The 12,997-nt window shown below is 38.4% G+C and overlaps 1 protein-coding gene across 3 annotated transcripts in view; it reads right to left on the bottom strand.

The window, feature by feature from the left end:
* The window catches only part of itpk1b (inositol-tetrakisphosphate 1-kinase b), a 68,528-nt gene that overhangs the window by 27,035 nt on the left and 28,496 nt on the right, over positions 1-12,997 (bottom strand). For all 3 annotated transcript variants that reach the window (XM_073826738.1, XM_073826737.1, XM_073826739.1), the window contains one exon: positions 5,387-5,512. In XM_073826738.1, the coding sequence (XP_073682839.1) occupies positions 5,387-5,512 (126 nt within the window). The remainder of the gene's footprint in view (positions 1-5,386; positions 5,513-12,997) is intronic.

The following is a 12,997-nucleotide window of genomic DNA, read 5'->3' as shown; positions in this document are numbered from 1 at the left end:
CTGTCACGATAACAAATTTTGCTGGACGATAAATTGTCCAAGAAATTATCGCGATAAACGATAATATTGTCGATCTGAGACCATTTTCATCTAGAATAATGATAATGGCATAATAATGCACATATACGCCTTTCAAAATTCAAAAACGTTTATTTTTAGACTATTTAACACTGAAAATGGAAAACATTTTAAATATCCACAATAACAATGAACAAAACAACCAAAAACAATAAAAGCAATGGACTCTCAGTCTCTGTTAACAAAAAAAAAAAAAAAAAAAATTCCCAATCTGGGAAAACTGCAACGGATGATTGTTTTTTAGGTGCATGTGCATGTTTGTTGTGTTACCGGTTTTAGTCGATACTGTTTTACAACAAATGCGACATACCGGCTCGCTCAGGTTAAGTGGTTCACCACGGTCATTCGGTTTGAATCCGAAGTGCTCCCACACGGCAGCTGGCGCGTTTGGCTTTGAAACCAATTCCATGTCACAACTTGCGTCTCGTCTTTTTGCTCTTCTCTGCAGTCGCCTCAAGCACTCCCGCCTTCCCACACAAAGTCCATGTGACTGACAAGCGCCGCCTCCCCACACAGAAGACAATGCAACTGACAAGAGGGTTCGCTTCTCCTACGCTAAGGAAACGAGAGTTGTCATTCAGTCGCGGATAACAAACAAGTATGCAAATGAAATTATCGCGGCCGGAAAAATTATCGAGGTCATTTTTTTTATCGTGCGATTAATCGATTTATCGACTATCGCGACAGGCCTACATGACACAGGACTGATGGTAGCGCTCACCTTTTCTTCTCCGGACAAGCCTTTTTCCAGATGCCCCAAACAATCGGAAAGAGGCTTCATCTGAGAATATGACTTTGCCCCAGTCCTCAGCAGTCCATTCGCCATACTTTTTGCAGAATATCAATCTGTCCCTGATGGGTTTTTTTTGGAGAGAAGTGGCTTCTTTGCTGACCTTCTTGACACCAGGCCATCTTCCAAAAGTCTTCGCCTCACTGTGCGTGCAGATTAGGGCTGTGCAATTAATCGCAATCGCAAAAAAATCGCGATTTAAGCACATGCGATTTCTAAACCGCACAAGGCTGCGATTTTATTTATCCCCCCAACGGCACCCCCGCCCCCCTTGAACGTCAAGTTCATTTTATTTTCGATATAGCGCCACATCACAATAGAAGTCATTTAAGGTTATCTTTCCTATAGAACAGGTCTATACATAGTTATTTTATTAAACATACTAAATTGCCTTATGTTGTTTATCTTATTTACACTAAGGCATGTAATTTCTGTCTCTTCATGGTCGCGTGATTACAATGTCTCCTCCACGAAAACACGGACTGGATCGCGGACTCCATTCATAAAAACCTAATTTACTATAGCGCGGAATGCCACGTAATTCGTCGATTTTTGGATTAATAAATCAAAAGTTGGTCTGTCACTTAATTCAAATGTCTGTGAAAACTGAAATGCAAAAAGACCGTTTTAACATGAATCCTGCATGTTCCGTTTCATTCTGTATGTATGAATGGTGGAGACGCGTTTTATTTCTTTACTACATGCAGACTGAAGCACACGTGACGCTCCCGCTAATTTTTGGCATTTGCATCTCACATGAACAGATAAACTCAATCGCCAAATCGCTGCTGTGAGTTTCACTTTTACCGTTTCATTTGAGAAAACTAGCAGCATATACACAGAAACTTCGCTGCAACCTGTCAAAATAAAAGTACGGTTTAACATGTAACAGAACAATATTAGTCCTGTATTGCTTTTGTACAGTATAATGTAGGTGTTTATATATTCCTATTTAAATAATTTACATAAAAAAAATATATATGATATAAAAAAAAAATATTACAACAAGATTAACCACTTAATTATTATTTAAACGTTTTAAACTGAACATAATTTTTCTTCCACGCATTGATTTTAACAGTAAATTTCTGTTTGTTTGACAAAAATTAAAAGGGTTTATTTTTCATTTGATTAAAAATAAATAAATGTTTATGCTTTTTCATTATCAGAAAAATTAAAACAAGAATTTCTAAAAAAAAAAAAAAAAAAGCAAAAGATTTTAGAACCCTCAACCCTGGACTTATTTTTCCACTGAAATGAATGTATTCGTTCTTGCACAAAGTAGGCTAAAGTACCGGGAAAAAAGTAAAATGGCTTATTTATTTTATGTAGGGCTGCAACTAACGATTATTTTAATAATCGATTAATCTGTCGATTATTTTTTTCGATTAATCGATGAATCGGATAAAAAAAGGGATTTACAACCCTTTATTCAAAAACAGAACTAAAATCTTTAGAAAGTGCACGAACATGTTGCTCCTTGAACTGTTATAATAATAATAATAAAATAAAAATGGACTAACACAAAAAACATACACATGTATGCTTTACATCTGCCAAATATATAGACTAAATAAACTAAAATTACTATCCGTCAAGACAGCGGCTTGCTGTGGTGTACATGCTGCATTTCCCATCAAGAAGCCTCTCAAATTAAATTCCTCAGTGCGCATTAAAAAAGTCATGTGACTTTGCACGCTGGAACGGGATAACTTGACTAACTTTCTGCTACATTCATTCTGCCATGGCGGTGTTTAGTGTCCTGCCATCAGCAGCGACCAGCTGGAAGAGTTCCGCATTCAAATGCACGCAAAACTGGCCTCAAAGCCCCAGCAAAAGTAATTACCATGAATGAGTCAAGGCAAAAATTAAGAAAATATTCGAATTACTTATTAATAAAGTAGTATTTTCTGATTCAGTGTTGCAAAGATGAAATTGACGATCCTGCCATCTGCTCATTAATGCCTAATGCATCTTTATGGATTAGCTAATGAAAGAGTTTTGTTTTCGATTTTAATTATTTCGTTTTATAGTAAAATAATAATTTAAAGCTTTCTATAGATATTGTGTTTGTGAGGCAATTACCTGGGTTTCGGTTAATTATTGTGAAGCGCTCCTGTTTAAACCAAAGATATCAAGCGTATTCTGTTTGTTTTCTTTAAGAGCACATTTTGTTGATACTGTTAGTACACACAAACTAAGGTAGACCCTTTACAGTTCCGGCCCGGGTGGTAAATTACTCTTACCTTTATGAGCAAAAAAGAAATTCCACATTGCACTGGCGTCTCCATGTCCTGCAAAGCGCGCTTCTCTCCGCACAAACTTTGGAATTATCTTGATTGAATGATTAAACTAATATTGTGATATGTTTTAAGTTTTTTATATCAATGGATTTTAATTTAAATCGCGATGAATTAAGCAGGCTTTTGATCTGTCTGCCGCTGTTTGCTAGGTATAACTTTAAAAAGTGTTCCAAATATATCTCTAAATTAACTTTATAAACTAAAGGAACGAAAATAAATGTAATCACTTTGCTATTAAAACAGCAGCTGTGTAATGAGGAAGAGAAAGAGAAAAAAAGACAGTCGGACTGGAAATTCAGTCGGCCAAAAATTGATGAGCTGTCGGACATTTTTACAAGGAATGTTTGTTTAATAGCCTATTTAATACTCTTAGGCTACTTTCTTAATTAAATATATTATTTCTTTGATTTATTTTGGCATTTTTAGGCTGCTTGTTCACTGACTGAAGTGTAGGCTATATATAAAAAAACAACGTGTCACCGTCACAGCCCTATTCAAAACTGAGACGATTTCACCTCAGCAGAGCTCCTCTTTCTCCTTACGGTTGTGGTATGTTTTCGACACATTATACAGACAGACAGTGTTACAAAAACTATAGAAGTAGTTTTCTCCATCTCCACTATCCAACGACCCGTAGCAGCTGTTTTGCGATCGAGCATTGGCTGCTGTGAAAGTACGCTAGCCATAGTTGGCTTAAATATCAAACATGTTTGATATAAATCGGGGCAGCATATATATATAATGTAGAAACGGTACTTTATGCTCAAATGTTCCAGTTTTGCGCATAAGTTAAATTCGCATTTTTGGATGGAAACACAGCTTATGAGGTGCCGAACTCTGCTGGCATCAGTGCGGGAGAGAGACCGAATGTGTCCACTCCGCTCTGCGCTCAATTTTTTTTTTAAAATATATATAATAACAACCAAATGTCTCTGCGTCGCGCGACACAACGAATCGATTATGAAATTCGTTGCCAACGCTTTTAGTAATCGATTTTTATCGATTTTATCGATTCGTTGTTGCAGCCCTAATTTTATGTTGTCTGTTTTAAAGACAATTTTACTACAGTTTTGTTTATTAAACTTAATACTATTTTATTTCATGGTGAAATGTTTCGTTATGCACTTCTTGTGCACTGAATACATTTAGAATGTATGTATGTTGCTTGTTTGAAAAAGCAAAAAAAAAAAAAAAAATCGCAAATAAAATCACAATCGCAATATTCATTCAAAAAAATCGCAATATGATTATTTTGTCCATATTGCACAGCCCTAGTGCAGATGCGCTCACACCTTCCTGCTGCCATTCCTGAGCAAGCTCTGCACTGGTGGCACTCCGATCCCGCAACTGAATCCTCTTAGGGAGACGATCCTGGTGCTTGCTGGACTTTCTTGGATGTCCTAAAGCCTTCTTAACAATGCAGTGGAAAGTTTTTTTTCGGGATTAAGTTCATTTTCATGGCAAAGAAGGACTATGCAATTCATCTGATCACTCTTCATAACATTCTGGAGTATATGCAAATTGCTATTATAAAAACTTAAGCAGCAACTTTTCCAATTTCCAATATTTATGTAATTCTCAAAACTTTTGGCCACGACTGTACAAATTAAAAAATAATAAGACAAGATTTAATAATATATATATATATATATATATATATATATATATATATATTAGGGCTGGACAATATATCGGACGATATTGTGAGGCGCGTTTAGTCAATGAAGCCGGTACTTTGATTAGTAGTAAATCTCCATCACGTGCGTTCAGCTCAGGTTCCGCTGGAGCGGCAATTAATACACAGAGACGTAAATCTCTGACAAGGTACGCCATATCGAGCTCAATATCGCATTCGATATTCGATCGCAAACGCTGAAACTAGATATTAAAAGGAAACAAAAAGTAGTCTTTTTCTTAAAACTGAAAATGAGATTGAAACTTTATGGCTTTTAACTTCCTTTCACTTATAAGTGAATGACACAAAGATTAAATTCAGATAAATAAAATTAAATCTGAGTCTGTGGTCATACATTACGTGATTTTCTATAAAATCTGTCAACCCCAATCAGCATACTGCAGTATATTGGGGCAAAACTCGTGTATTCCAGCCTTTAATCAGATTCAAATTCCTTCACCTTAATCAGAGCTGTAGATCTAGGCAGGGGCTGAAGACCACACCTTACATGCTCAGACAAGCCCACTGCACGTCTCTTACCTGCACACGCTGGACCAGCAGCAGAGACTGGGTGTCATTCTGGTCTGCTTCCAGGATCAGGTCTGTTAGCTTGTGAATGATGACGTCCAGGGGACCCTGCTCCTCTAACGGCTGACTCAGGTCAAGCTGCAAAGAAGTAAAAGATGAAAGGTCATTTTTTACAGTCACAGTATGAATCTAAAGCAGTGCAAAAGGGATGATGTTAAATACCATTCAGTTAAAATACAAATTAACACCATATGTACTGAACAAATTGATGTCTGCTGAGTGTACAGTCTGTGTTTTCACAGTGATAATAATGCATGGTTGACATAATTAGTATCTTTGTAGAATTTGAGTTCAAGCATAATTAAGCAAACTGTGTTAAAGTTGAGTCGCTTTTGCAGAAAGCACTTTTTTGCAGAATGAACTCTTTCCTGTTCAGTCCAATGAATCAATATGTGTGTGCATTTATTTATATATATTTATTATATACAGTATGTAGTGAGTACACCCCTCACATTTCATCAAACATTTTAGTATATCTTCTCAAGGGACAATACTATAGAAATAAAACTTGGATATATTTTAGAGTAGTCAGTGTGCAGCTTGTATAGCAGAATAGATTTACTGTCCTCTGAAAATAACTCAACATACAGCCATTATTTTCAAAATAGCTGGCAACAAAAGTGAGTACACCCTAAGTGATAACAGCAGTATGTTGTTTAACCATGCAAAGCCACATGTCCTATTCATCATGTTTATGTTTTTGTCTGCTTGACAGGACCATACAAAGTTGTGTATCTTGTATTAGAGCAGCTAAAATTAGGAGCTTAAAGTACAATTCTCTCATACTGACCACTGGCTGTTCAACATGGCATCTCAGAACTCTGGGGATTTGAGAATTAGAATTGTTGCTCTCCACAAAGATGGCCAAGGCTATTCAGGTAAGGTTCAGTAACACCCTGAAACCGAGTTACACTACAGCGGTCAGGGTCATACAGAGGTTTCCCAAGATGGGTTCCAATCGGAAACTAACTTTGCAAGGGTCGTTCAACAAAGTTGAGCACTCGTTCTGTGCGTCAGGTGCGCCTGGCTTCAAAAAACAGATGCACAAGGAGCTGCCAGCATTGCTTTAAAGCTTGCAGAAGTAGAAGGTCAGCTTGTCAGTGCGCAGACCATACACCGCACAATGCAACAAGTCAGTTTGCATAGCCGTCGTCTCAGAAGGAAGCCAGAAGGAAAAACAGGTTGCTGAAGACAACCTGTCCAAGAACATGAATTACTGGAAACATTTCCTGGTCTGATGAGACTATAAGATAAACTTGTTTGGCTCAGATGGTGTCCAGCATATGTGGCAATGCCCTGGTGAGGAGTACCAAGAAAATTTTGCCTTGCCTACAGCCAAGCATGGTGGTGGTAGCATCATGGTCTTGGGCTGCATGAGTGCTGCTGGTTTTGGGGAGCTGCAGATCATTGAGGGAAACATGGATTCCATTATGTACTGTACATTCTGAAGCAGAACATGATGCCTTCCCTCCAGAAACTAGGCCGAACAGCAGTTTTCAAACATGATTACGATACCAAACATACCACCAAGCTTCACATTGACTACTATATCAAATAAAATATATCCAAGTTTAATTTCTATAGTATTGTCCCTTGAGAAGATATACTCAAATGGTTGCTGAAATGTGAGGGGTGTACTCACTTTTGTGACATACTGTATTAGAACAAAAAGGAAACAGTTTTAAATAAGAAAATTATTTTCAACTCCACAAGTTGCATGTTTAAAATTAATACATTTATTACATAACCCTTACATTTAAAAAAAAAAATCGCAATAGACTATTTATAGCCGAGAGCTGTGGGGACACAATTTATTTCCTTGTATGGATGAATGTTTAAACCCATCTGACTTCCAAAGTGGCCTTATATTTAGTTGTTTTTTTCCCTTCCACTTTGTTTCCAGCACCCGAGTGGTCAGGCATAGACTACACAAAGCTCAAATCCCAAGGTGCTGATATGCTGACAAACCTGTTCTGCCTCTGATAATCTCATGCTTACTGTACACGGACAGTCCGTTCCATGGCAAGCCTTATGCGGACAGTGGAAACACACCCCTGACGGCCTACTATTGTGTGTTTGTCCCTGCTAAGCAAGGTACAACACCCACAACTCACTCTCTGACAGTTTGTTGGCTAAACAGTAGCTCTTCCTTCACACAGAGGGGCTATAAAGTAACAGGAGACAGATCTCTAATATAGAATATACTACAGAGATACTTATAATACTTCATAAAAGACAGGTGGTGGAAAATCGATGCAGTGATATAATCAGATCAGATCAGTTCTTACTAGTACAGGTATTTCATCATAGACTTATGAGGAAATCTCTTCTCAAGTGTTGAACTGTACAGAACAGTACAGTACAGTATTGTACAGTGAATTTTACATTTGAAAGCAGAGCTTTGTTAGTAGTCTGTTATAAAACAATATTTTAATATTAATATAACACTCATATAATCTTAAAGAGTTTTGTTTACAACAGTGTCAAACCAAAAATTATTTAGACACCAGATATAATTTTTGATATATATTTTTTTTTTTACTAGTGGGTGAAGTAGTGTTTTTTCTTCAATTGCTAATGTGACCTTTTTACACCACTGACTGAAAAAAATTAAGTATTGCTTGATAATTGGTCAACAAAGCATTGATAGGTGTATAAATATTGTCATGCTAACAGTTGTCTGAATTTTTGGTTGATTGTAATCCATTACATACCTTTCCATCAAAGTTATCTGATATTAAGATGAATTTGTTCTGACACAGTTTAACTCATATTTAATTTTTATTACCATTTTCTAAATTATAGCAAATAGGTGTCTGAATAAATTTTGGTTTGACTGTATTAAACAAGTAAACTGCTATAACAAAACTATAAAAACTGAAGTATCATTGTCATCATTAATAATAAAAATAACAATAATAAGTTAATTAATAATGTAAAAATATGATCAAAAGCAGAGCTTTTGATAGAGGTCTGTTTATACAGTTTTGTGTTCACATTAACCAGAGCTGCTAAAAAAATATATACATTTTATTATTATCATTATTCAATTTTTAAACTATTTTTATTTTACAAATTAATAAAAAAAAATGAATATTTTTATATTTATTTTTATTGATACATATTATTGACAACTGTCCTTCACACCCAAACGATGCTGCTTTAAATACATTTATTATTAACTAGGGTTGCCAGTTAAATATTTCTTAATTTTTGCCTTGAATAAAAAAAATGTGTTTTAGGGCTGATACCGATTATTACAGATCAAGTAAGACCAATATTTTGAACAGATATATATGTCTGGTGTAAAAATGAAAATGAATGTCAAAATAAGGAATGACAAGGGCTCTGACAAAAACCTTTTTTTAAATGCCTTAAAATCTGCAAATCAGTTTTGAAAATGACCGATACTGATAACCGTAAAAATGCTTAATATCGGCACTGATAATCGGCCAGCCCGATAATCGGTCAACCGCCATTGCATAGAATTTTTCAATATTTCTTCAATGCTAATATACCGTTGAGGTCAAAAGTTTACATCCCTCTTTCAGAATCTGCAAAATGTTAATTATTTGACCAAAATAAGAGGGATCATACAAAATGTATGTTATTCTTATTTTAGTACTGACCTGAATCATTTCACATAAAAGACATTTAGATATTGTCCACAAGAGAAAAAATAACTTTGTTCAAAAGTGTACATCCCCTTGATTCTTAATACTGTGTTGTTACCTGAATAATCCACAGCTGTGTTTTTGTTTTTGTGATAGTTGTTCATGAGTCCCTTGTTTGGCCTGAACAGTTAAACTGCCCACTGTTCTTCATAAAAATCCTTTAGGTCCCACAAAATCTTTGGTTTTCCAGCATTCTCTATTCTGTTCAAAAGTTTTCAACCCCCGCCTCTTAATGCATAGTTTTACCTTCTGGAGCATCAGTGAGTGTTTGAACCTTCTGTAATAGTTGCATATGTGTCCCTCAGATGCCCCCAGGTTAAAAAGATGGATCTCAAATTCATACATTGTCAGAAAGGGTTCAAATACACAAAAACGCTGGAAAATGAAAGAATTTTTGGGACAAGAAGGATTTTTCTAAAGAACAGCGGGCAGTTTATCTATTCAGGACAAACAACCCTGCTGAAAAAAGCAACATTTGCTGGTTAGGTATGTTTTGGTGCTGGGATGCTGGTTTTAGCTGGTTTATGCTGGTCATGTTGTTGGTCAAGGACCAGCATAAACCAGCAAAGGACCAGCCTAAACCAGCAAAGGGCCAGCCTAAACCAGCAAAGGACCAGCCTAAACCAGCAAAGGACCAGCCTAAACCAGCAAAGGACCAGCCTAAACCAGCAAAGGACCAGCCTAAACCAGCAAAGGACCAGCCTAAACCAGCAAAGGGCCAGCATAAACCAGCAAAGGACCAGCCTAAACCAGCAAAGGACCAGCCTAAACCAGCAAAGGACCAGCCTAAACCAGCAAAGGGCCAGCCTAAACCAGCAAAGGACCAGCCTAAACCAGCAAAGGACCAGCCTAAACCAGCAAAGAACCAGCCTAAACCAGCAAAGGACCAGCCTAAACCAGCAAAGGACCAGCCTAAACCAGCAAAGGACCAGCCTAAACCAGCAAAGGACCAGCCTAAACCAGCAAAGGGCCAGCCTAAACCAGCAAAGGACCAGCCTAAACCAGCAAAGGACCAGCCTAAACCAGCAAAGAACCAGCCTAAACCAGCAAAGGACCAGCCTAAACCAGCAAAGGACCAGCCTAAACCAGCAAAGGACCAGCCTAAACCAGCAAAGGGCCAGCATAAACCAGCAAAGGACCAGCCTAAACCAGCAAAGGACCAGCCTAAACCAGCAAAGGGCCAGCCTAAACCAGCAAAGGACCAGCCTAAACCAGCAAAGGACCAGCCTAAACCAGCAAAGGGCCAGCATAAACCAGCAAAGGACCAGCCTAAACCAGCAAAGGACCAGCCTAAACCAGCAAAGGACCAGCCTAAACCAGCAAAGGACCAGCATAAACCAGCAAAGGACCAGCCTAAACCAGCAAAGGACCAGCATAAACCAGCAAAGGACCAGCCTAAACCAGCAAAGGGCCAGCCTAAACCAGCATAAACCAGCAAAGGGCCAGCATAAACCAGCAAAGGACCAGCCTAAACCAGCAAAGGACCAGCATAAACCAGCAAAGGGCCAGCCTAAACCAGCAAAGGACCAGCATAAACCAGCAAAGGACCAGCCTAAACCAGCAAAGGACCAGCCTAAACCAGCAAAGGACCAGCATAAACCAGCAAAGGGCCAGCCTAAACCAGCAAAGGACCAGCCTAAACCAGCAAAGGACCAGCATAAACCAGCAAAGGGCCAGCATAAACCAGCAAAGGACCAGCCTAAACCAGCAAAGGACCAGCCTAAACCAGCAAAGGACCAGCCTAAACCAGCAAAGGACCAGCCTAAACCAGCAAAGGACCAGCCTAAACCAGCAAAGGACCAGCCTAAACCAGCAAAGGACCAGCCTAAACCAGCAAAGGACCAGCCTAAACCAGCAAAGGACCAGCCTAAACCAGCAAAGAACCAGCCTAAACCAGCAAAGGACCAGCCTAAACCAGCAAAGGACCAGCATAAACCAGCAAAGGACCAGCCTAAACCAGCAAAGGACCAGCCTAAACCAGCAAAGGGCCAGCATAAACCAGCAAAGGGCCAGCCTAAACCAGCAAAGGACCAGCCTAAACCAGCAAAGGACCAGCCTAAACCAGCAAAGGGCCAGCATAAACCAGCAAAGGACCAGCATAAACCAGCAAAGGACCAGCCTAAATCAGCAAAGGACCAGCCTAAACCAGCAAAGGACCAGCCTAAACCAGCAAAGAACCAGCCTAAACCAGCAAAGGACCAGCCTAAACCAGCAAAGGACCAGCATAAACCAGCAAAGGACCAGCCTAAACCAGCAAAGGACCAGCCTAAACCAGCAAAGGGCCAGCATAAACCAGCAAAGGACCAGCCTAAACCAGCAAAGGACCAGCCTAAACCAGCAAAGGACCAGCCTAAACCAGCAAAGGGCCAGCATAAACCAGCAAAGGACCAGCATAAACCAGCAAAGGACCAGCCTAAATCAGCAAAGGACCAGCATAAACCAGCAAAGGATCAGCATAAACCAGCTAAAACCAGCATCCCAGCAAAACATACCTTTTTTTCAGCAGGGAAGGGACTCATGAACAACTATCACTAAACAAAAAAAAAAACATGGCTGTGGATCCTTCAGGTGAGAACACAGCATTAAGAATCAAAGGGATGTAAACTTTTTAACGGTGTCAGTTTTATATATTATTTTAGTATTTTCTCTTGTGGACTATATGTAAACATCTTTTGTGAAATATCTTATTCAGGTCAGTACTAAATAAACAATACCATGCATTTTGTATGATCCGTCTTATTTTGGTAAAATAATTAACATTTTGCAAATTTTGAAAGGGGGGTGTAAACTTTTGACCTCAACTGTATTGTACCGTTATTTATGATGCTGATAGCCACTTCCTTTTCTACATTCACGTCTGTGTAGTCACACACAAGCAATCAGTTATTCATGATGTTTTACGCTAACCGAGACACACACAAGTAACAAAACACCAGCGTCTGTCTGCCTGCTACTCAAGGCGCCACATGACCTCGATCTATCTATCTATGACGTCTAGCTCTGCCTTAAAATGCCTTTCAATGTCTCATTTTCACTTAATGTCACAAAGCCAGAAACCAGAAATAACCAAACAAAATTTATAAGCATATAAATAATCTGAATCTATATCTATTCACAACATGTCAGATTCCTCCCAGCATGAGCGCTGATGGCAGAAATGAGCAGGCAGAGGTCAGAGACTGACCCAGCGCTGCACTGATGACTCATGCCCGCAGATGGCTGCCGGAGGAGACGTGCAGAATAAGAACCCAAAGATGAATTTAGGTGAGCTGTTCAGTCAGTAACATCCTAAAGCTGTCATTCAGAGTTAAAATCATCAGGATGAGAGATGATTAGAAGCAGCAGTAGTAGCTTTGAAAGTAAGGCATTAACGAACCACAGAAAAAAACCCACAAGGAATGCATTTTTGCCTGGGTGAGGCCAATTTGTTAACAGTTAAATGGTGTTCCGTTATTTAAAATATTTTGAATGAAATCTAAGAGATTCCTGTCCTTTGAAAGTGTATTCTACCAAAATTGTGATAGATTTAGGTAGATCACATCAAATATAGTACATGGAAGCTCAACTGTTCTTGTCTGACATGTAAGAATAAATCTCAATTCCTACAAAAACTCAAATGCTTGGATTATACTACTCAATTCATACCGATTACCTTTAAAATGTCTTTATGAAGCCTCAACTTTCAAATCTCTTGGGTTTCATTAAAATACCTACATTAGAGCTTTGAAGATGAACATAACTCCAGAATTTGATGCATTTAATGGCCTCTAAGATGTCAGCTGAAAAGAGCAAATGTTTCAGAGGCAGAGCAAGTTGTTACATTTTGATGCAAAATTACAAACAAAATCTTTTTTTAGAATTATGTGTACTGATGAATAGCAATATAACC

This window comes from Garra rufa, chromosome 21, assembly GCF_049309525.1.
Source record: "Garra rufa chromosome 21, GarRuf1.0, whole genome shotgun sequence".
NCBI classification, from domain to species: Eukaryota; Metazoa; Chordata; class Actinopteri; order Cypriniformes; family Cyprinidae; genus Garra; species Garra rufa.
Note: the sequence above shows the minus strand (reverse complement) of the source record. Positions and strands in the feature narration are given on the sequence as shown.